Raw genomic sequence first — 25,527 nt, 5'->3', positions numbered from 1 at the left:
TGGAGGTCACACTTTCATAAGATGAAGGAGGTGGTGGCGGGAGAGAGGCCAGGCGGGCAGGGGAGGGAGGAGGTGATGGTAACATATAGGCTTGATTATTATGCAGTCAGCGAGACTTGGTAATAGAGCTATCAGTGAGTGGGAGAGAGAGGGAGGGAGAGAGAGAGAGAGAGAGAGAGAGAGAGCGCCTCGGCACGGATCGTTCAGTCTCATCCAGTCTTTCTTCTTCTCCAGTCCAGATTAGAGGTGGCAGGTGATCGGGCAGTCTGCTCCGTCTGTCTGCTCCGTGGATGTTCAGCGGATGTTCTTCTTCTTCTCCTTCTTCCCCACCGCGGTGAGGCTGGACAGATAAACTCACCATGACGCTGGAACCGGAGGGGAACAACCGGCTCCTCCAAGACGTGCTGGCGAGACCGGGCAACGAAACGTGCGCGGACTGCGGCAATCCAGGTAAGCAACAACCCAAAACCATTAGGCTCCGCTCCGGAGTCCGTCTGATAGAGCCAGTGCATGCAGCTGCAGTTGCACTAATGCATGTTAAGCTGCATGAGCACAAGGTGTGAGGATGAGCCTGAGTGAATTTAGTCCAGATACGATGAAAGTGAAGGCCTGGCAGGACACAGCCACCTGAAAACACCCACTCCGCAGGTAGGATCAGGCCTAATTAAAACAGACTGGACTCTGGACTTAGTCTGAGCCATAAACACTCCTGTGTTTGGCCGTTAATGGTGTGTGAAGACACACCAACTATCCTCTTCACAGCTGTTACTGTTGTTGCTGACATTGTGTGTGTCCACAGTGTGTGTTTGCTGGTGTTGTGGTCTAGTGTCATCATGTTCTACACTGTCAGCAACCTCCACACAGCCTTGCTCAGTAATTACTGGTGTGTAGATTTTTGCTTTACATGTTTGTTTGTCATTCACAGAGTGCTACACTGTACATTGCACAGGGCAGTACTTTGACCTGGGTTACGTTATTCCCTCAGAGACAGCTAAACCATATTTGTCTTCATTCCTTCCCTCATCTCTCCATCCTCTCCCAATTCCCCCCTTTTATCCCCTCTCTTCCTCGCCACCCCTCCCTCCTCCCCCTCCTCCTTTCTCTTCACTGAAATGGCAATAAACCAGTGAGTGGCCACCGAGGCTCCAGTACGGGCCGTACGCCCAGTGCTTGGAGCCGAGCCCGCCCAGGATGCCTGTTCCTTGGCCCTGGTTACGGTTCCTCTGAGGACTGGCTGTAGTGAAGCAGCTTCTGGAGCCAGCAGAGCGCTCGCAAAATTAGATAGCTTTGTCTGAACCGTGAACACTTGAAGGGGGATTTCATCTTGAACAGAGGGTGTTATCATGTTGAGAAATACGCAGAGAGGCTTCTCTTATCGTGGTTGGTGCTTCTACGTGTGTGTTGACTATAGCAGCTTCAAAATATCTGAATTTTTATGTGGCCTTTTGCTTCTCTGTACCACTAACTTACATAATGCAATTCAGCCTATAGTCAACCCATAAAAGCTTTTACATAAACTGTTGCAAACGCTTGTCTGATGATTTGTAGCCATGCTTGTGGCAGCTCTAGCAGTGGTTGGTCGATCAGTCCACCACTTTGGTCTAGACTGAAATATCTCACCAACTATTGGATGGATTGTCAGCAGCGTTGGTGCAGACTCTGGTTCCCAGAGGATGTATCCTAAGGACTTTAGTGATCCCCTGACGTGGGTTAATGACCAAATACCTGCCAAACTAATCACCATCTGCTTCAGCTGTTTTGTATTTGATACTTTATTGTACTGTATTAAATGTTAGACTGCCAATATGCTGAAATACGGGCTGGGTTATGCAGAAAAGAACTAGTTCGTACAACGTGTCAAAGAGGCAAAAGTGTTTTTAGTTGTTTCTAGAGAGTGGGGAGATGCAATAATTGAAACATTAAAAGCACCTGCCTATGGTCCAGGTCTCGCTCATCCTGCCAAAAGAGCACTAACCTGTCAGGGCATAAACACAGGACCTCTGGGGTGTCCTGTGTCTGGTACTGGGGTATTGGCAGAGAATCTTTTGGGTCCTGTGTGTTGTGGGGTGTGGCCTCTATGGATCTGGCTTGTTCTGGTGCATCCCACAGATGCTCGATCAAACTGGGATCTGGGGAGTTTGGATGCCAGGTTAACACCTTGGGCTCTTTGTCAAGCCAGCTATTGTGGTGTGGTGGGTGCATTACCTGGTTGGGGAAGGCCCCTGTCACTGGGGAGTGCCGTTGCCATGGGGTAGTGCACTGCAACAATGTTTAGGGGAGTGGAACATGTCAAGTAAAATCCAGATAAATGCTAGGACCCAAGGTTTCCCAGGATCAATGTTATTCACGTCACCTGTCAGTGGCTTTAATGTTGTGGCTGATCGTTGCTTTGGGATAATGACACATGCTTGTAGACAGTCTCTCTTGGAAGTCATTCATAGTGTTGCACTTGATTGTAAACATGAGAATTGGTCGAAACAGTTGTGCAAAGAAAACAGAGCCCAGGAGAGAAGTTCAAACCCTGGCTCCTTTCTCACCTCCAGACATCTGGCAGTGACAGTAAACATGGATATGAACGTCATATTGTCACCTTTGAATCCCAGCATCAGGGCAGGCAGTTTCCAAAACTGTTTGGCCAACCGCCTGACCATCTGCAGTGTACCAGCATCATTAAGATGTTGAACATTACATGTTTAACATTATAATGCTAAACATCAGCATTTTCGTAGCATTTAGCCGAGAGCTGTGTCTTAGCACAGCCTCACAGAACTGTTGGCATGGCTGTAGACTCTTAGTCCTATTTGGAGAAAAGTGGCATAAAGACCGATACCCACAGAGCCTTATTTGACTCTTGGGAAACATGTTGTTTCTCTAAACTGATCTTCAGTGATCCGCTGCGCTCAGAGAAAACATTGGCTCTGAATATTCCCATGTTGAGATGGTTCATTAATTTTGCCTGGCAAGCACAGCACTTAGACCTATGCAGTCATTACACAATCAAATTTAGCCTCTGTGAAGCAAAGGTGGGACAGATGCTCTGTGTTCCACAGGTGTGATAAGCACATCTGGCCTATCATATGACAGTTCTGGCTGGAGGGCAGCACCAGCCGAACAGTCAGAGAAGCAGGTTAATTGCAGGGTGACTGACTCAGATCACAGGTGGTGAAGTGACTCATGTTTTTTTATTCCTCAACAAGTGCTGAGATTCCCTCGAGAGAGGCACTTCAAACACTGCTGCTAGTGATGCTGCTTAGTGGTCAACAGTGTAACTTTGGTTGGGTTCAGAAACTGCTGTCCTCTGTATTTGTGTTCCTACTCACTGGGCTCATTTCATGAAAGCTGTGAGGATCCATCAACCAAACCATCACCCCACCTGCTACCAGATCAGGAATTCCCAGGCTCATAATTCATATCTCATAATGCTCAAGATATGAATTATTGATGCTGGTTCGGTGGCTCTGTCCCAGATGGGGACAGGATCTTATCTCACCAGCTTTTTCAGAGAAATATCACAATTTCATTACAGCTGAAAACACCAGAAATCATCTCAACACAGCAAAGTAAACAGACAAACTATTACTGTCCTGGAGTGAGTGTGAGCTGAGGTTACTTAGGAGGACAGAAGAAGAATGATTATTGATACTGTATATACGAAGACTGAAGGCTTGGAACTACTACCATAGACCTGTCCACTAAAAAAATATGTCTACACTAAACAGCTTCTCCTGTGAAAATGCCTGTCCACAGTAGTGGTTTTGATGAAGAACTCTGTCTACAGTGAAATGTGAGTAATAGAACATCTCTTCTTCTGTATATCACAGTGAACATTTGGTAAGGAGTGAGACAGGCAGCCCAGCCGATTGTGATATGGTCTCACAAAATCAACATACAAACAGTTAATGACAACAGTTGTGTGATGGCCCATATTGACATTTAAATCAGCAGTGAGTCAGAGACAAGGGAGAGTTGCCTTCATAACTTTGCTGCCACACAGCTGACTGTGACTGTGCAGCTACCCACAGCTGGTTACTCTGCTGAGTGTCAGCCCACTACACTTCCTTTCAGTCTCCTCCTGCTCTCTGTGCTCTAATTTTCTGTGTAACAATAGCTGAATTCACTATTTAGTCATTCTCATTTACATATTTTTCTGTTTCTGTTTTCACACAGCTGAATGGATATAAAATAATGATTTACTCCCAGGTCAAAAAAAAGCTCAGTTTTCCTTGTTCACACTAAAACAGCAAGCCGGTGTTTTAACATTTATGCACCCTGGAGGCTGTTTTGGAAAAAAGCTTGTTTTTGGGCAAGAAAAACACAGTTATAGTCTGGATGGAGGCCTGAAACAGAGAGAAGACACATTTTTAAATTTACCTGGCTTCATGCGAATGTGCAGCACTCTCAGCTGTAGCTGGTGAGGATTCAGTTACACTTATTGATCAAATATGTTAACAATAATGGTTTGCTATAGCCGATGAGACATGATCCAGGCAGAAATTCAGTCAGTTCTATGAGTGATCAGATGTTTAGTTCCCAGTCAAAAGCGAACAGAAGTGAACTAATTTATGTTTAGAAATTATAAAAGCAATGGAAAGTTCAGGACCTCCAATATGTCTGCTGCATTACATCACATGAAATCCCTTCATTGTCTGTGAATCTGCAGGCTTACAGAGTAGAGACAGACTATCACATCATCAGCAGTGACCTGGCTGTCCTCCCTCACTCCAGTTTTATCTTCCCATCACAGATACAACATCCATTAACCAGACAGAAAGCCTGCTGGAATTGGTCTGAAAACACACAATGTGGCAACACTGCTTGTGCATTTTTATGCTTAGTCATTCTTACTCTGCCCTTCCTTACCTTTGCGCTTTTTTTTCTCCTATCTTCTCTCTGCTGGTGTGCTCAGATGAGACCGCTGAGAGGCTGAGCTGGGAGCTTATACGGCAGGGTTTCTCTGTAGCTCAGCAGCGTTGTGGTTCTGCCCTTCGCTAAGGACACTCAAACGAGTTATTCCCTCCAGAGAGAAGCCTCAGCAGCCCTCTGAGCAGTGAGGAAGGTGTTTGTTGAACAGCAGAAACAGCAGGAACTCTGATGAGATAGGAGAAGGTTCGCTCAAGCCTTTCCCAACTATTTTTAATGTTTTCTTCTTTTTTTAGTAGAAGAAAGGTGAAGAAAACATTTCCCCATACAAATTCATTTTACTCCTGTAACTGAACCTGTGTCTGCAGGAGATGTTTGGTGGTATGCTACAGGTGCGTTCCCTTTTCTCAGAGCATGTTGAGAAATAAATGATGTAGGAACATAACCACACACCTTCAGTAGGATAATGTGACCATACCTCTGCCTCCTACCACAGAGGTAAGGACGACCTTGAAGTTGCCTTCAAATTGGAGACAAAGTGGTAAATCCAACGATAAACTCAGACACGTTTAACGGTACAAGTTGTGTCTTAATCTGGCAGTGTCTGTGTCACAGGTTAGACTGTGGATGACAGTCTCTTACTGTGACCCATCAGGCAACTCCACTGGAGTAATTCAGAGTTCTGATAAGTATAGTTGAACAAGTCCTTGATACATAAGAAGGGACAATTTAAAATCAGCCCTTCCATGGATAGGAAGCCAGTGCAGGGAGAGTAATACTTCAGTTGTATTATTAAACATACCAGCTGCTTAGAATCATTATGACAGACAGGTGAAGAAGTTACAATAGAATGAACATAAGTATCAGTATCTACCATGACCAGCTTAATCATTACATACAGTGGTGAAAATGGGCAAATACAGTGATATTATTAATATGCTCTAAAAGTTTGCTCCAGATAATGCTTCGAGGGTTTTAGCAGTCAAAGAGCATGAAATGAGGAACCTTTTACAGTTTACACACATGTCGAAATGAAGTGACTTTTATCTCTTAAGATAAGCATTTCTAGTGTATTTACAGGAGAAAATACAGCTTTTTGTTTTTAACAGATAAGAGGCAGGACTCTAGGTTAGATAATTGAGCAACAAGACTGACTGTGGATTATAAAAGAGGGTGTCGTCTGCATACAAAATGCAAATACTCTGGAAACAAGACAGTATGAGTCCAGCACAGGCAGTTGATGAATAATTAACTGAGTGAATGAACTGTTAACATTAACCAAGATGAAAAAAGATGTAGAGTAGCTGCTAGATAGGACCTCAATTAAAACAGCACAAGCTTACGAACAACAGTGTTTAAGAAGGACAGGGGAGATACTACATGATATCAAATGTTGCATTGGATCAAGGAGGTTTAATCCACAGAAGAGCTGTGACGTACACTCTATGAATATGACTGGATGTTAGTTGTCTGCTGGTACCCAAGCAGTTGATGAGCTAATAACAGTGAGGCATGAGTGACACAACTGATGCCAATCAGGAAATGCAATGCTCCACTCGAGTATATCTGTCTTGTCTGAAACAAGTATCAAATACACTTTTAGTAAGAAAAAAAGAAAATGATTACACTCGGCAACATGAACTCGTCAAGGGTTACACATCTTGAATATGGTGTTGCGACAGCCACCAGCACGTTTCCTGAAGAGCCTGAGTCTAGATGGAAGATAAAATTGAGGACACGTAACAGATGAATTTTGGTCATGTTAACGGGAACCAGGAGGAAATCTTGCACACAGACGTCACTAGCTCACAGAAGATCAGTTAGAATTCACTGTTGATACGTGTCCCACACAGATTGCCTACATAGCTGTCTCCATGGTAGGAGGTAGTCTTTGCATTGTTTTCATTCATTTCTGAATATATTTTTAAGGCATCAAATAAGAGAAGAAAAATAACGATAGACAAAATCCTCCTCATCATTAATTATGTACAAATGTTGATTTGTTTAATCATGTATACTGCATTATGTTATTCATTTTATTTCCATCATTGGGTATATCCTGACATATTATGAGGTCAGTATATTATGCTGTTGCTGGTGGGAATGAATTTGTCTCAGTAATTCCATGGGGAATGGGTGTAAAGAAATGGAAATTACTCATTCATTCAACATAAGAGGAATGCCCTATGTGTATACTATATTTAATGTTCACTTAAGCAAAAATGCATCTGAGAAGTCAGCCTTTCTGAAATGAGGAATGCCTTGATGATTTGTTTATGAAAGCCTCAGGCATTTTTGATATTTTATAGAGCCAGGGTCAAGCTGAATTTGCAGTGCAGGTTCAGTAAAATCTATGACTGTAACTGCTGCTGTAGAAATAAAACTATGCTGTTGCCTGGGGGATTTAGTGGAGACATGAGAGGGTCACAACCTCAGCTGGCCCCGCTGTGTAGTCATTAACCCCCACCATGATACAGCCACTGACAGACTGATGTGTATATGTCCAGACATACAAATGAACTCCTGCAGATGCAGAAAAGTGCCTGCAAACGCACACAGGCACAGGGGCTGCGATTGTGTAAATGCCCCCTCATTCATTTATCCCTGCATCTGCCCTGCAGTAACACCACAGGCACTTCTTTCTTCAACCTTGTGTGGTTGAATCAACGGCTCTGTTGTCTCTCTCTCTCTCTGTTGACTTTTTTTTTTCCCCCTAAACAATTCCTCCGAGATGGAGCCAAGACACAGATCTTTAACAAACACGCCTCAAACAGCATATGCACTGTGGAGAGAAAAAAGAAGAAGAGAAAAACCAGCAGTCGCACTACATCAGGAGTGTTCCACCTCCTGTTCATTACGGCCGTGCATCTGTTGTTCACAGTAATCCTGTTGAGAAACATCTCCTATGTTCATGTAGAGGAGGAAGCCCTGTGTGTGTGTGTGTGTGTGTGTGTGTGTGTGTGTGTGTGGTTAGTCAGTCATGCGGCCCCAGTAATCTCCATGAGTGCTGTCTGCGTCTTGGTTAGGCCTGACTCAGACAGCGATGACCTCACCGCTCAATGGCTGGTTGTGTGTTTTGGTGTCAGCAGGGTTGTGGGTACGCGTGCATGTGTCTGTGTGTGTGTGTATTGTTGGCAAAAAAGACAACATAACAGACAGACACAGGAAGAGGTTTGATTCCTGCACGTCAAAGCACCGTCTCCAGATGCTTTTAGCTTGATCACAATCCTGTGTGATTAAAGGATGAGTTGACATTTATGAAAACATTACCTACTTGTCACGGGTTAAAAGAGAAATCGAAGGCAGATTATCGCAGATGTCACATAACACACCCATGGGGATCTTGTGAGCTCACATCATCTCTCTGCATGATAAAGAACCCACACACTTCCTCCCTCTCCCTCACCCATGTCTCCTGCATCCCTCCTACCTCTCCTCCTCCATCACTTCCTCATTTCTAAACCCCCCCCCCCTCTGATCCCCAGTCAGGCTCCATGGCATCTCCGTCTATGCTTTCTCCAGCCTCAAGAGGACGGAGAAATGCAAGAATAGTTTTTTTGCCCTCTTCCACCCCTCGCTCTCTCCTGTAGCTCTTATATGACCCCCCTGGGTATTACACGCTCACACTGTGTGTGTCTGTGTATGCATGTGTGTATTCACATCACTGTGGTGCACCACGCTGATGGTCTCCTTGTGCAAGAAATGGCAGCTGCAGTGAGATGGAGAGAGAATGTGGTGACTTTTGAGTGTTGCCCGTTGAGGACATCGCACTCTCAGGCACTTGTGGCCACACATACATTTGAGGTATCGCTAATAGTCTCAACTGCTTGGTGCGTATAGTTACAAGTCTTCAATACACCAAACACATTAAAGTGATTATTATCAAAAATACTTCATCAGATATTTATGTTTAAATTGTCAATCAAATGCCTTTGGGTTTTGGAAAATTGTGATTGCCATATTTCACTATTTCTGACATTTTAGAGAACAAAATATTATTTGCTTTATCGAAAATTTGATAGATTAATCAGCAGTGACAATAACTGTTAGTGGTTTCCACCCATCCAGCAGTTTTTTAAGCGGCCATGCGTTAAGCTGCTGTTGATCATTTTACTGTAGATTGATCTTTCATCTATACAAGTGAACTGTATCTTTTTGTTCAGAAAATATGTACATTATTTGATTATGTAATGGACCGATTCATTGCTAGTGGGAATTTTCCCAGAAGTCCCCCAATGTCTGAAAGCCAACAATGCTACATTTTGGTGTAATTACCAATGAAAGCACAGACAAACATGAATCCATCCTTTTTTGAGTAACTGGAAATGTCTCAAGCTTTTTCTGTGGTCACCAACTGGGCTTTAATTTTCACTACTCAGTTATGTTTGTCCCTCTGTCTGGGTTTGTATGTGACTCTCTCTCTGTCTCTCATTTTCTCACACTCACTTCTCACTACACTCTGTCTTTCTCTCTCTCTGCCACCGTCTCTGACACGCTGCGTCCCTGACTTTGACGATTTCATTTGCATGGACAGAATCAAAGTCTATGTGTGATACAGTGACTCAGACGCACCTTTCCTGAACACCCACTGATGCTGCTTCTGTGTCACGTTGCAGAGAAAAACCTCTTTTTTTCCTTTTTTGCTCATTCTCTCTGACTGCTGATGAGCCTGTTAGTTTTCTAGAGCTGTACTCAAAGCTTGTGTTTAGTCAACAAATCATATTGATGATAATTAGCATACGGTGATGCACAGGTGCATGTGTGCATGCATGCCAGGACTTTGTGCATTTGCACTTTTACCCTTTAAACCCTTTAAAGCATGAAATGCTGCATGTCCATACAAATGTGAGTGTCAGCATGCAGATGTCGTTTTGGGTGTATGCGTATGTGTGATGATGTTATCACAGTGTATTGAGAAGTCTGATGATGTAACTAACCTAATAACTATCTTGGCTGACTTCTGATCAGATCTCTGGCTGTCTGTTTCCTGTCAGTAAGCTAAACAGAATTTCCCCAAAATCATATTTCTGCCCTGCTCTCCTTTATGAGCAGCAACACACTCAGCCAAAGTTCCTTGTAATATTTGCTTCATTTACTTTGCTCCTAACAGCGCTAGCATCAGCGCTTTCAGTATTTATAGCCTGAACCTTTAGCTGCTGTTCTCCTTGTTGCGCCGCCTTTATGACAAGTCTTTCTCACACCTCCTCTTTTATCTCCACTCTGTCTCTTTCTATCATCCTCCTGCACCACTTTGCCCAATTTCATTTCCTTCCCTTTCTTTCTCTCTCTCTCTCTCGCTCTCTCCCCCCAAACTCACATCCTCTCCTTTCACCTCCACGTTTGTTCTCCCTATGTCACCTCTCTTTATCTCATTCCTTCACGGCTCTCCCTCCTTCTCTCCCCCACCCCCCGCTCTCTCTCCTGCAGAGCCAGACTGGACGTCGCTGACTTTGGGTGTGTTTGTGTGCCAGGCCTGCTCGCTCCTTCACCGGAGCATCCCCCACATCAGCCGGGTGAAGTCGGTGCAGGACACATGGGATGCCAGCGAGGTGGAGGTAGGGCAGTAAAGGCAAATATACAGCATATTACAAAAACATGTAATCATCGCCTCCTCCGTCTCTCAATGGACTGCTGCCTGCCATTACATTACCCCCCTAATTCTAACAGTGGAATGGACATGACAAAATTTGAGACATTACTTTCCAGTAGCGCCCAATTCACCAAACTCTCTCAACCACACAAACCTGTTGTAAACAGTATATTCCCACCTGATAAGTCAAACCTTGTGAGTTTTGATCGTTAGCATAATCTTTGCCTGCACACTGCTGTGTAAGGCTGTAAGTTCTGCTCCATTTGTGGGCAAAGGATTTCACAGTACAAAGCTTGTGGTTGATGTTGAATTATCAGATGCAATGGAGGAAGTTTCCCTTGGCAGACCCCGAGGGAGGTGTGAGGAGTGAGAGAGATTATCTGTTGTCATTTTAGAGGATTTCAGTAATATACTTAAAACTCCAAATACATTCAGATGAATGATGATGAACTCTCATGTCAAAAAAGTCGACCTTCTGTGAGGAAAGGCAGACTGACTGTTCACAGACAGGTCTGCACCACTTGTGAATTTTGTTCATAGGAAAATTCTGATAGGGAATTCTAAGCACAAGCTAATCAGTGAATGTGTCACTCATATGATCCAGTTAAAGGAATAACTTGTCAAAATACATATGTTTCTTGCCAAAAACCAGATGAGAAGATTGACACCACTCTCATATTTGTATGGTATACTGTATATGATGTTAGTGCCAGCAGTTTGTTAGCTTAGCTTAGCATAATGACTGGAAGCAGGGAGAAACAGCTAGCTAGTTGTTGGACCATTTCTTGGCTGGGCACAGTTATTCCTGGAGTCTTGATAACCCCCCTGTAAAACCATAACTTGTCATTTTTACACCACACTGTATGGATTAAACAAACAAGATGTAGCGTATCAGTTAGCAAGCTTTAGAGATGCTAGTAGGTGTATTTTTTGCTCCTGTTCCCAATCTTTAATTGAAGCTAAGCTCCTGGTTGTAGCTTCATATCTAATAGGCAAATACGAATGTGGTATCACTCTTTTCATCTAACTGCAGGCAAAAATGCAAATAAGTGTATTTCATGAAATGCTGAATTATTCTGAATTAAGTCTCTGCATAAATCTGTAAATTAAACTCTGAAAATGAAAAACTGTGCTCAAATTGTGAATTCAAAAAACTAGTTGTGCTCAAATCCCAGTATGTGAAACATACTATAAGTAGCCTATGCATATGTAGTATGTAAATGGTATGAATATGCTGACAAAAAATGTTAAGTATGGAGCCCATTGTAACTACAGAGTCTGAAATGGTACCATTACATTTGTTGTTTCCATGGAAACGACCCAGTCAGAGATCACTTTTCTTAACAATATGACTGTATGAATAAAGCAGAAAGAGGCGACATGTTGGATTGGATTTTTTCAGCTCTGCTTGCTGACACGTGCTGTAAGTGCAGATCTCATTAACTCAAACTGCTGGCTGCTGTTTATTTTTTGCTCTGCACTTGTAGGGTTTTTAGGAACCAGTAAGGTAACAGTAGATTACCACAGAAACAAAGGGTCAGAGTTTTATCTGGCATAACACAACCAGTGTTGATCAATTAGTAAAGTTGATTGGCTGTTATACAGGCGCCTCAAGACATCTTTAGTCCGTGTGAAAGACAATGAATTCTAATCAGCCCAAAGAACATTGATCTTCACCTGACCCTGACCTCTGACCTCCCTGTGGAAGGAGAGAATTTCCTCACAGGAATCAATATAGTATTATTGCATTAGTGAGACTGTTCACCCTTCTCTTCTGGTTGTAGAAAGGAGCTGAGCTGTTGCGTGCCTTGCAAACATGCCCCCTTCAGAAATACGTCAGCAAGAAATATGAGTTCTGTGCAAAACTGTAAACACAGAAATGCATACTTTGTCATACAGGTGAGACTGGTTCAAATCTTTGGCTCTGCAGGGGAAGTGTGAAGTTGTCTATTGAATGTATCACGTCAGCGTGAAAACACCACCACCGCGTGGCAAGAAGGACTTTGGGAGGGAGGTGACGCAGATGTGAGTCATGAGGAAAACCAGGAGGTTGGAGATGTGGGAGGACAATAATTGGGATGTAATGGGGATTTGACTTGAGAGCAAACTGGGGAGGTGGTAGGCAGCAAACTAAAAGAATATCACAGTGGAGTGTTGATATTTGGAGATAAAACCAAACAGCTTTAGAATTAGATGAGTGGATGAATAGATTTGATTGCAGCGTAGGAAGAAATGCATTGTGAGGGTTTTGTGTGTCAGTTTGTGTTAAAATTCTTCTTCTGTAATTGTTGTATTGGGAGAGTTTAGGGGTGATTTCAAGATGCCAGAGTTTATTGTCAAGTCTTTTGGAGCTGTTGTAGTCCCATTCCAATAAAACATCCACAATCCAAGGAGCCACTTTTGACGCTAATGTTCAGAAGTCCATAAGACACATGCTATGAAGCTTCGAGGGTGTGAACCTCATTTCTGTGCTTTATGTTTCATCTGTATCTTTCTTGGCTGAAACTTTTGCCAACAAGTCACCCTGCGTGAAGGCCACTTAGACATGGTTTGTCATTCTAGGGGCGTTTCTGTATGTAAATGAGCCTCAATGTGCAAGTGCAGATGGCCGTAGAACAAATAAGATTTATCATTGTTACCGCGTGAAGGTGGGATACGTGTGTTTTGATGATTAAAGCTCCAGCCTCTTTGTTTAATGCGATGACATTGTAGGGATGACAGATCAGTCGTATGACACATGTATGTTTCGTTATCATGAAGAGTTTGTTATTTCATTGTTCAGTAAGTAAACGTTAGCTCTGTAGATGCCTCTGATTCAGTTTCAAGAAGTGAGCACTTTATATAAAGGGAAAGCATACAAATTAAATTAAATACTGAGCAGAGGTGGTTATGCTAATTAGCCTAAAAATTGTTCCTGATCTTTTGCTTTGATGATAGTGATGCCATGTTCTAAAGGTGACATCTGAGGTGTCAGATGCATCACATTTTGGCAGCAGATGTGTCACATATATTTATTTCTGCGACTTCCTCAGACGTTTGTGTTATGGTAGCATTTTCTGCCTCTATTTGACCTTCACAACAAAAAAGCCAAAGCACTGCAACCCTTCCAGAGTCCCCGAGAGGATAAGAGAGGCGTGTCGAGGGATTGAGCCAGCTGGATTGGGCTCAGGGATTATCATTGGATGAGACGTGTGATGGAGGGAACGAGGGTGGGAGGCAGACACGTCCTGATGCAGTAAAGCCATTTCTACAATTAATCCTATAGAGAAGCAGAAGGCCTCATCGTTGACTTAACAAGTCCTGTTATAGCCCAGGTTATGTCTGCTTTAGCTAATTTTTGTTGAAGTGAATGTTATTTTCCTCTTCCTGTTCTCACCATTCCTTAGGTCTTGTTTCCTTGATCTGCTGTTATGTGGATCTGCTGTCAAGGCTTTTTTTAACATTTCTGTTTAGTAACATCCTTAAGCTGCAAGAATAAATAATTGTCCACTAAAAAAAGTGCAGTCTTTCTGTAAGATAGGAAATGTAGACTATTATTGTTGTGACATTTAATGTTTGATATTGGTATGTCCCCAAAAAATTCTCCTGTATTTCCCCTGAGAGAAGAGTTTTTTCAGAATGAAATATGTCTAAACTATTGCTGGTTAACAACTGGTTAAATCTGCTGTTATATACAATGTATCTGGCTTCCCATTCACCCGGATTATCTCAAATGCAGCAGTGTGGAAACGGTACTGTATATTCTATTGACGTAAATATTTGACTGTGAACAGTAGATTAACAGGTTGTGTTGTTCTGTCTCCCTCTCAGTTAATGGCTGCTATGGGAAATAATGCAGCCAAAGCCAAGTATGAGCAGAAGGTTCCTCCTTTCTACTACAGACCAACACACACTGACTGCAAGTAAGTACTCTTTCTTTTGTCACAATCAAAACACAAATACTGGAGGTGCAACTTTCATATATATGTATATCATATATCATATCGTATCATATATAACACAGTCTTTATATGATTTTTACAAAGCAGTTTATGTTATGCTATGTATCCTCAGCTCTGCATCCATTTAATATGACATGGGCTGTTGTGGGTCAAAGGGGTTTTCTGTTTCCCCAGCACTGACATATGGCTCTCAATATAGTAGGCCTACATTTGAGGGAATGTGGGGTTAGGGTTGTTGTGGTGATATGTTATTATTTATGAAACATTTTAACTTGAAATGGGTCAAATTTGACCCAAACATATTTAAGTGGGGAACACTGGTCTAGGAACAGAGGACCCTGGGAGCATAGATGCTCCCAATTAGTCCACTTGCTACTTACTGCTTACTAATAGATAACAGTTTGTTCAGGCTAATTGAGCTAACTCCTCATACTACTAGTCTTCTGGAGTACAGACTAAGTTCAGAATAATAAATTTCATTACAAATGTGTCATATGACAATATTCACTTCACAACTATCTCCTTTTTTACGTGGTTATGAAATATTGTTAGTCAGTCAGTGCTCAGCTGAACTTACATCACTTAAATGTCACCGCGTGTGTCTTTGTGTAATATAACCTTTATTGCACAAAATATCAAAGGTGACTTGTAAGTTCACTTATATTTTGTCTTCTGTTTCCTTTTCTATAAATAACAAAAAGACCTTTGGCATGTCAAGGTATGAAAAGCACAGGTGTAAACAGTAAAATAAAGATGAAGATGATACTGGCTATCAACAATATTGGATTGGTTCTATAAAATCATAAAATATGTTCATATTTAATAACATAGTATTTATCTGCAGCACAGCAAGCTATGAACACACACACACATGAAGTTGCTATGGCAAAGTTAGCCTTCATTCAGAGTCATGTTTCTGGCCACCTGGTGGATTTAAGACTTACTTTCACTGTTGTTTTAATGCCAGTTTTGGTCTCTTCCAACCGGCTCCTAAGCTGCTAAATGCTCCACTATTTTCACCAGCTAATCGGCAACCATGGCTGTCTACAGTTTGGTGCTGGGCAAGTAGCGTACAGTGGGTTTTTTCACAGGGACTAAAATATAACTTCCTCTTCCTCTTTGTATAAAGAGCCTATAAATAGATAGGTAAAGTGATACTCACACATCCCCGTGGACTTTTTCATGCTTTACTGATATAGAACTTTCAATTACAGTAGATTTTTTAAGGTTTTTGACAGTGAAATCCCACAAGCAAAACATAGTATTTTACCTGGCAACTGCAGTTTATGCAGTCTTAGTTTTTTTGTACCAACAGTATATATTTTTGAAGACCCATTGCCATCTTTTTTTCAGCCTTTTTTAGTTCAGGTGCTTAATTCATCCATCCATCTCTCTTTCTGCATCAGCATCTGTCCAAAAAAAACTGGATTAAAATAGAAAGAAACAGAAGCAAGACAGAGAAAGCTCAGATGAAAGAGCAGTATCTTCCTCTGTTCCTGTGTCTGTGCCGTGGCGTCTGTTTGTGTTCACACGCTCTGCTCCCCTGAGAACCAGAGTTTAGTGTCTAAGATCCAGTGTCACTAGAAGGTGTCATTCAAAGAAATATCCTCTTAGAGTAAGACATTTTACCTCTTGATGCAAATAGAAGAGTCGTTTTATTTCTAAGAGAAGCCAATAAAAAGAGAAATGTGTAGCGAGAGAAGGGATGAAAGCAGTTTGAAGCCTGAAGGGGAGGCTGAAAGGTTGGAAGAGGTAGAGAAGGAAACAGGATGAGAGAGACTGTTGGCATGGTGATGCGCTGACTGTTGCCATTTGTTTCTCCGCACACTGAAGAGGAAGAAGGTCTAAAATTGAGGCTGTTTCCTTTAAATACAGCTTTGGTAGAAACCAAAGACAGTGATCACGTTTGATGCTGAAGTCTATATGCTTCAGCGTGATACACATCTGTGAGTGTTGTAGCTCGGGGGTCGTCCATTATTCTTTAATTAGGGTTAGGTAACAAACTTAAAGTAACAAGAGGGATAATGTTGTATCAGTTATTTCCATGTGATTATTTTTGTGTAGTAAAACGTACCAGAGTGTAGTGTGGGTCAGGGCAGTTGGTGGGTGTGTAACTGACATGAAAGCTAACTGTGTGTGTTTTTCATCATGTCTCCAGGCTGCTGAGAGAGCAGTGGATCAGAGCCAAGTACGAAAGGAATGAGTTTGAGTTTATCGAGAAACAGGAGCCTTATTCTGCAGGTACGTGAAAACTGATATGTTTATATTTGTGAGGGCCCTCGTCCGTCTTACCCCAACAGTAACTGTAGCACTGACCGAGCTGATACTGTCCCCAAAACCAGGAATAAATATGGCTTTTTAAAGTAGTGTGAAGGCACAGTGTGATTTAACTTATTCATCTGTGCCATAGAACTCATTGTCATTCAGGAGTCAGTCCCACTCCTGCTGTAAATACTCGCCAGTCCACCTAATCTAGGTTTGAAAATTGTTCCCAACAAATAACACTGTTTACTCTTGTATGAGTAGTGTATGATTTTAAGCTTGTCTGGCTGGAATGACTGTCTCTGCTCAAGTGCTCGCCAGCCTTATCCTCACAGAAATGAGGACATGAGACTTGACTTCCTAAGACGTAAGACCTCGGTCAAATCTCAAGTTTTGACCCAGGTCTCACGCCTCGGAAGGATAAAAATTAAGACAGCATTAACCAGGCCGTGTGAGGCCACGCAACTTAAATGTTGGCAAATGCATCGAAAGGATTTGGTATCAGCTAAAAAACAAAACAGCTATGCTACAATTCAAAAAGAACAGCAAAATCTCCTCATCTTGGATTTTCAAATTTTTGTTTCATGTTGTGTCATTGCTAAAAAATGCAACTTCCACTATTGTTTGGACAACTTCAAAGCTAAAAACACTGCTAAAGCATGGCAGAAAAATCTAATCCTCTTGTGTTGTGAATGAAACAACGGCTGAAGCTCTTGTTAAGTGACCATCACTGACAGGAAACCATGTTCAGTGGCAGAGAAAACTACAAATAGCCCCCGTAAAGGCACCTTGTTGCCACTCCCAGTGTTTTGTTATATCACACTTGAGTTTTTCCCATCTAAAATAAAGCAAAAGTGGCTGTTCCATTGTTGTGTCAGGCTTGTGTTGTTTAGCCTTCGGTAAGCAGAACCTTGAAAACTCCTTGGTCAGACATGTCCCAGTGGATGCCAGTAGCAGGAATTCAATCACCCTGAAACATCGACAACTTTCAAACGTTCGTTTCCATCCTTCCTCTCATAAGTGGCTGTGTGTATGTTAGCAGTTAAAAGCATATTTAAGCAGTGGCACCGTAATTGTCACTGACGGAAAATAGAACTGCCATTAACGCGCGTGTGTGTGTGTGTGTGTGTGTGTGTTTATGTAGGCTGAGTGTTACAGTATTAGTGTGTGTTGGGTCCAGTAATGTGTGTATCCTCTAGTATACATTTCATGTCTTGTTGAAGATGGAGTTTTCTGATTGGCTTGCAGTGACCTCACCCGCTTATTGTTACAGTGGATACACACACACACACACACACACACACACATCACACACACACATCACACACACACCACACATGCAGACAGAGTGTAATAATATGAGTCATTCTGTCATCTCTTATTTGTGCATTCATGCTCTCTTCATCACTCATTGTGAGGTGACATGTGTGTGTGTGTGTGTGTGTGTGTGTGTGTGTGTGTGTGTGTGTGTGTGAATGTGGGTGAGTGGCTGAGACTGACTATTGGCAGTAACCTGGCCTCTGTGTTAACATTGATCCGGTATGCAAAAGGATAGGAGGAAGAAAAAGAGTGCGAGGGAAGGAGGCGAGGGTGGGGACACGGAGGGCTATTGATCGATGAGGTAATGCCAGTGTAGGTGAATGTTTCATGTCAGAAAGTCACAGCCACAAAGTGCACACACACACACACACACACATATAGATAGAATTAAATGAGTGCAGAGGACGAAAAGACAGAGATGTAATCAATTGTAGTGAATAAGAAGGGTTGAAAAGAGAGCAGTAGAGTAAAGAGACTGTGGGTGAACATAACAATGAGGCATGTGGAAGATTAAATGATGATACAAGGAGTATTCACCACACCACAGACTGTTCAGCAGGTTCATCAGCACAAGCTCACATTGTGTTAATAAGCACTGTAAAAACAGATTTTTACTTAAAAGCTGCACTCATAAAAATGTTCTTAACTTAATCCACTGGACCAACATAGTCAAAAATAAAAAATAATACTGCTTTAAGTTGCAGTTAAAGGGTCGTTTCCCTTGAATTACAACAGAATAGATTTTAATAAACGTATGTAAAGTGGTAATTAGCTTCACAGAGACAGTAGTCCTGGGTTCGTTTGACCAGGTTTTGAGATATCTGAAAATATCTACTTATACTTAAATACATCCAGAAGTGTTTAAAGCTGTTCGGAACAACCACGCTCAAAGACGTAGTAAAAAGCTGATGTCAGAGACGAGACGCAATATTCTTTAAATACGGGGATGATAAAGCATATTTTCAGACACTCTCTTTTGGAAGACATTGCCAGTGTTCCACTCAGTTGCGAAGAAAATAGTTACGTAAGAATTTTAAAAAGAGAGAGAAGTTCAAAGCCTGGCTTCTGTCTCACCCCCACACCGCTGGCTAATTTTGTCGTGAGGTGGGTGTGAATGTTGAATTGTTGGTTTTGGGAGGTTGCACAAATGATCAGACATTATGACGTCAGAAGGGGGGGTTATTATCGGCTGTACTCCTGATCATTGACAGACTTTGCAGTGAACAGCTTCATCAGCTTCATCCATTGTTTTGAGGTGAAGACTGTTTTTTTTTAATTGAGCAAATAAAGTACTGTCACTGAAATAATCTCCCATCCATAGCTTCCTCATGAGAGAAATCCTGCTCTTTCTTTTCTTTTACACTCTACATTCTCATTCAGGACACGTTAGCTCCTTTTACACAATACTCACCATTTTCAGTTCATTTGACAGTTAACGCTCATTATAAAACACTCAGCATCAGGTTGATGGCTAGGATGGAAATTAGTCACTTCTTTGGGGTGCCACCCAATCACTAATGTGCATCCTCCTCTCATTCAAGCCACAGAAATAGATCCAGATTAGAGAGAAAACTCTTCACAGTGTGACAGAAATAGGAGAGAAAAGAGAGAAATGGAGGCGGTGGAGGCAAAGCGTTTTACCAAAATAGGCAGAAGGAGAAGAAATAAACATTTCAGGCTATAAATGGAACTGCACATAATTAACATGAAAAAGGATGTTCTTTGGTACAGAGACAATAAAATCTCTCTGTGTGTGCTGTCTCATGCTGCATCCCCTGCTGAATGCTTTCCTCCCCTGTCTGTTTGTTTCTTGGATGTTCCGCTGTGTTTTCTCACTCTCACGCACCGTCTCCTTTTCCTTCTTCCCCTTCTAAATGAGATTTTAAATGATCTTTGATTTCAGCTCAGCTGAAGTATCATCTCACACCAAGCAGTTACAACATCGCACCATTACTGTTTTAAATGTCTCCTATGTTTTATTTCTCGTCCTCCCTGATGGGTTTTTGATACCAGCTTCCCAACCACATACATTTTTTTCCCTCTCTGTCCAGGGTACCGAGAGGGGTTTCTATGGAAACGAGGAAGAGACAACGGTCAGTTTCTCAGCCGAAAGTTCATCCTGTCAGGAGAGGGAGGGAGCGCTCAAATACTTCAACAAGCAGGATGTAAGCGAGATGATACAGCTGATTTTAAATTGTGTTTACAGTGGCAAAATGTGACTTTGGTGAAAGCCAAGAATACTCAGGAATATAGGACTTTTACAGTGTACTAGTAGTTGTTTATGTCTGCCTCCATCAAGGCCAGGGATCCCAAGGCAGTGATGAAAATTGAAACCCTCAATGCCACCTTCCAGCCGGCCAAGATCGGCAACCCCTGTGGCCTGCAGATCACCTACCTGAAAGACAACAGCACAAGGAACATCTTTGTCTACCACAGTGATGCTAAGGTGCACTATCACACTGTTATTTACACACTGTCAGCTCAATAACTGTACACCCTTCTCTCTTCTTGTTTTCTTCAGTGCAGTGACATTTTTCTCCTATGCGCCACATCAAGTCTTAGATTATGGTATTACAGGGTTAGTGGTATAATATGCAAGCCGTCTGCTTTACTAAACGCACTTTAACTTGGAAATCTCCCTTAATAATTAATCTCCTTTTGGCTTTTTGCAACTAGCATCAGTGGTTTCAGTAGCTACAGTGCAGTCAGGAAGTGTTTAGACGGTGGCACATTCTGCGTAGTTTTGGCTCCGAGACAAAGACCGTGAGAACCTGCTGACTTTAAGCTTTAATTTGACGATGTCTGCATTAAGACTCTGTGAATAGTGTAGGAAGTGTCTTACTGTTTAAGTACTTGGGGACTATGTTAAAAAAAAGGGCTGCGATTGCTACATGAGGTTAAAGTGCTGAAAGTCAGCACTTCAGCCTCATAAGCCATTGTGCTTAAGACAGAAAAAATGTGTCACAGTTCTACTATGCACAGACAGTACTGTATGTCTGTTGTAAAACGAATTACATTTGCAGTTGAATTTTTAAAAAATCAAAAAAAATGGCCACGTTTCTGACATCCTGAATGATGCTGATCTTCCTCTGACAGGACTCAGGCCAACTTCACTCTAATAAAATGTGGCTGTAGAGCTAGTTAAGTCAGTCAGCTGTGTCACATGCTGACGCCACTGCGGCTTTTCATGCAGCATATCAAACGTCCCTCATCCACCCCAGCATCCATCTGTAGGTTCTGAGTATTCACTTCCCTAGTGGGCAAGTTACTTTGTCACATTCTGATGAGGTCACAGTCAAGAGGCCAAATGTCAACGATGTACGTTTTCTGTGTGACTGACGTGAAGCTAAACGCAACTTTTATTTTTAATTTTATCTTTACATCCACAGTAAAACACAACACACACCAGCATTTTAATGGTTTATAGATTTGTATTGTCATCGACAAACTCTACCAGAAATTTGTAAATGCTGTGGCAGCACTTTATTTTATGGGTCCTATAATTTCCTAATGTCCAAGGAAGTTTCCTTGAGAGAACTGTGTAATTTGAAACCAATGATAGGGAAACAGAGACAGATGTTCTGAGCAAATACAGAAAGAATCCACTTATTTATTTTTGTTTTTAAGAAAGAACAAGGAATTGATATAATAGTTGCATAGTTTTGTAGATTTTACAAAGCGTTATTGATTTTCTGAGAATTTCCTCTAAAATACTGGTTACACCAGCAACTATTTTGTGTGTGTGCGTGCGTGTGTGTTTTGTGTGTGTGTGTGTGTGTGCCCTATGTCTCTCCCTGAGGGGTTTTATAGTGCTGAGCACACAAATCATTGCTTCACAGCACTGTAACATCTCTGGGATTTACTGTATGACTAAAATAGAGAGAGAAAGAGAGAGGTGGTGGAGAGGGGTTGGGTTGGGGGCTGGGGGGTGGGGACATAGTTAATCAAAAGCAAGATTAGAGAGAAGAAAGAGGCAGATATTAATATCCATTCAGGAGAGTGAGAGGAGTCAGAGGCTGAGATAGAGAAATCACTGCTCCCTCTGCTGGCTGAGTCGTGTCACTGAAGGCTGCCACAGAAAAAGTTCATTGGGTTCATTCGCTGTCGCTGTCACTCCCGTTCCGTGGTGTAGTTATTGACAGCGCTGCAGCATCCACACAGCACAGATGCTCTTGGCTACACCTCTCTTCTGTGTAGAAAAGATACCTTCACTGGCCTCAGAGAAAAAACTGTTAAAACTGTGAATAGACTGTGATGGTGAATTACAGCAGGACACTGAGGGTTGTTACTTTATTATTTCTTAATCTTTTTCTTATGTTTAACAGGAGATGGTTGACTGGTTCAATGCTATCAGAGCAGCCAGGTTCCACTACCTGCAGGTGGCTTTTCCTGGAGCAAGTGACGAGGAGGTGAGGATGACAGTTTTAATCCAGAGTAGTTAAGGAAGGAATTGTCAAGCCAAAATGCATCCCTCTTAGAGTTTAGCAAATGCACATTAACCTATATATATCTATATTTAATACCCATGTGAGAATTAGCGATATTAATATTTCATGCATGCTTTTATTTCACATGATTCTGTCTGCCTTCTTGTGCCTTTCAGCTGGTGCCCAAACTGACCAGAAACTTCATGAAGGAAGGCTTTATGGAGAAGACAGGCCCAAAGGTTGGTACAGTGGTTATACTCACTCACATCTTACCAGTTCTTTAAACTGAGATAAGGATTAATAGTATTAATTCCATTGCGAGTTCAGCAAACATATTTCCTTAATTCACTTGGAGCTGACTCCAGTGGAGGAAAGCAACACCAATTTTAACTTTTGTTTCGCTTTTAGTTCTGTCACAAGTCAGAGCATGCCAAGCTCCGGCCTGGCCAGACCATTTCGTCACTTTCTGATAGGAACTCCAGACTACCCTGAAGAAGTAGTGCTACACTTTTTGCAATGAACTGACTCCCTTTGTTGTTTTCTCTTTTCATAGTCTTCGTTCTGTTTTTCTTTGCCACAGCACACAGAGGGCTTTAAGAAGAGATGGTTCACTATGGATGACAGAAGGCTCATGTATTTTAAAGACCCTCTGGTAAGAAGAGACCCACCTTTGCTTTGTTCTGATCATTTACTCAGCAAACACAGGTCTGTCCTTCTTACTCTGTGTCCCTCCTCCTCTCCCAGGATGCCTATGCCCGTGGTGAGGTGTTCATTGGCAGTAAGGAGAACAGCTACACTGTCTTGGCTGGCTTGCCCCCGTCTACCCAGGGCTACCACTGGAACCATGGCATCACCATTGTCACACCAGACAGGAAGTTCCTATTTGCCTGCGAGACAGAGGCTGAGCAACGGGATTGGATAGCGGCCTTCCAGAGGGTCATCAATCGACCAATGAGGCCGCAGGAATATGCAGGTACAGAAAAAAGTTATTAATTAATATTGATCTTTTTCAAATGTAAGGGAAAAAATATATAACAGAAACATGAAACTATTCTTAAAGATTATTGGTTTTAAAAACACTTGGACTCTCCCCAAGAAATGTCAGAAAAATCAGGAGGATTTAAAAAGCTCTAAGACGCTTAGAACAAGCAGCAGCCACACCTGATTTAAATTTTGCCGCCATCCCCTTCAAAGTGGTCACCTTGAGCAGCGATACACCACTCCTAGCGCTCCTGCCACATTTGGAACTTTCCCAGGTCTTGTTCTGTAGGTGCGTCAAGCGCCATCTGTGACTCAGCTGGTTTTCCTCCACTGTGTCAAAACGGCAACCCTTCAGCTTTAATTCTTATTTTGGGGAAACAGGAGGAATTTGCAGGGAGCCAAATCTGGCAGGTAGGGCAGGTGGGAAGCGACGATTGTGTTGGTGCAGTCAAAAAAAACTGCACGTAAAAACCATTTTTACATTATTGCAGCTCAGCATATTGGTCAAACCATATTCTCTGACCTGTGTTACCTTTATTTTTATTGTTCTTTCTGTTTCTGCAGTGGAGGCCCATTTCAAACACAAGCCTTGAAGCCTGCAGGATGCAACAACTCCAAAAAAAAAAAAAAAAAACTCCAAAAGCCAGTCTCAGTCAGATCAGAGACAACCCCTATGTGTGACCACAGACCATGGCGGGACGAGGTGGGGTGGGGTTGGGGGATGGGTGGGCATTTTGGGAGAAAAGATAATGAAGAAAAAGAAGAGAAAGAGACAGCGGTATTCCAGTCCATCTATATGTAGGAAACTCAAACGCTAAAGGGACTCATAGCCCTTCATGGGGTGAAACGCTGGTGATCTAAGGCCAAAGGGTAGGCGATGTCATCCCTATTGCGCCTACCAACCTTGTGCTATACATTACCATGCCAACCCCCCCCCTCTCCTCAGCCATGTGGGCCCTTCCCCTGCAACAGCCTCTCCTTTCCCCTGGATTTCGTCTTGTGAATGGTTCATTCTACCTGTAATCTAATGTAATTATGTAATCTAGTCATTTCACTGGTTGCTTAACAAAGACAATGCATTGTTAATTTATTGAATGTACAGTTTTGATGACAGTGGCTTAACGTGTGTGTGGAATCGTGACGTTTTCATTGAGGAAGCTGTGAGGTTGAACCTCTGGCACTGACACCCTGTTAAACCTGAATCTTCAAAAGTGCTGTTAACAACAAATATGCATAAAAAACACACACGAACTCTCAGTGATCACCGTCGCTGTTAACGTAGCTGGAGGTGACTAATGTGCATCCAGGCAGGGTTCTCTTAAAACCTCAATCTGACAGCTGTTCTCTTATTTATTTGTACTGTTGAACATACTGAGTCATCGTAGACAGTTATTGCTGCTTTAAAGGATTGTAATGTGACAGGATTGTAATTTATATAACACTTCTACAACTTTTATTTACTTTTTGCATCTTGTTTTAAAGACACATCGTTGGGTTGATCCTTAAATCACAGTGATAGTTTGTTTCATTATAAAAATCTTAACATCAATACAGATGAACCTGAAATCAAGTGCCAGTGTCTCATTTGTGTTCAAACCAGTTTTCAAGGCATTTCCATGGTGTCCTCTGTGTCTTCAGTACCCAAGTACCCATGCTGATTAAAGGATAACTTTGGTTTATTAAAACTTATTTTCATAGTGTTGGCCATCATTCTTATTAATAATAATTGTATTTGTCCCTACTGTAGATTGGCCTTTATACAAATACACAAAATCCAACAACAAAAAAATAGAAAACAGCACGAAGCACCTGAAATCACAAGTGGAAGAAATGAATCTATAAAACTAAGACCCAAGTAAAAATGAAACAGAATTATCCTTTAAAGCTGAAACTTAAGTATCTCTCTATAACATGACATATTATATAACATATTATTAAGAGTTCTATTTTGAGTGTATACTAGAAAGGCTAGCTCTGTATTGAAAGCGTAGGTATGTCCTTTTGTCCAGCAGATGGTGCTCTTCTGCTACTTTAAATGGGAGATCACGTAGTGAGAATCTGAAATCATCAGGGTGAAATGCTCATGAGGACGGTGAAATCCTGTCAGCCTGTAGACGAACATGTCATCCTAGTATTGAGAATTTTT

At 42.0% G+C, this 25,527-nt stretch overlaps 1 protein-coding gene across 1 annotated transcript; it reads left to right on the top strand.

Annotated features, from left to right (window-relative positions):
• The first annotated feature begins 53 nt into the window (after positions 1-53).
• LOC108889166 (arf-GAP with dual PH domain-containing protein 1) lies at positions 54-25,070 on the top strand. The gene is given in 12 exon segments (XM_018685530.2): positions 54-450; positions 10,288-10,415; positions 14,261-14,352; positions 16,550-16,632; positions 20,025-20,098; positions 20,100-20,138; positions 20,273-20,419; positions 22,299-22,382; positions 22,577-22,639; positions 22,981-23,052; positions 23,145-23,373; positions 23,946-25,070. Coding segments are annotated over 12 exon segments (1,131 nt in total). The 5' UTR covers positions 54-359; the 3' UTR covers positions 23,975-25,070.
• Positions 25,071-25,527: the final 457 nt, after the last annotated feature.

This window comes from Lates calcarifer, linkage group LG23 (genome assembly GCF_001640805.2).
Source record: "Lates calcarifer isolate ASB-BC8 linkage group LG23, TLL_Latcal_v3, whole genome shotgun sequence".
NCBI lineage: Eukaryota > Metazoa > Chordata > Actinopteri > Centropomidae > Lates > Lates calcarifer.
This window is presented reverse-complemented; position numbering and strand designations above follow the sequence as displayed.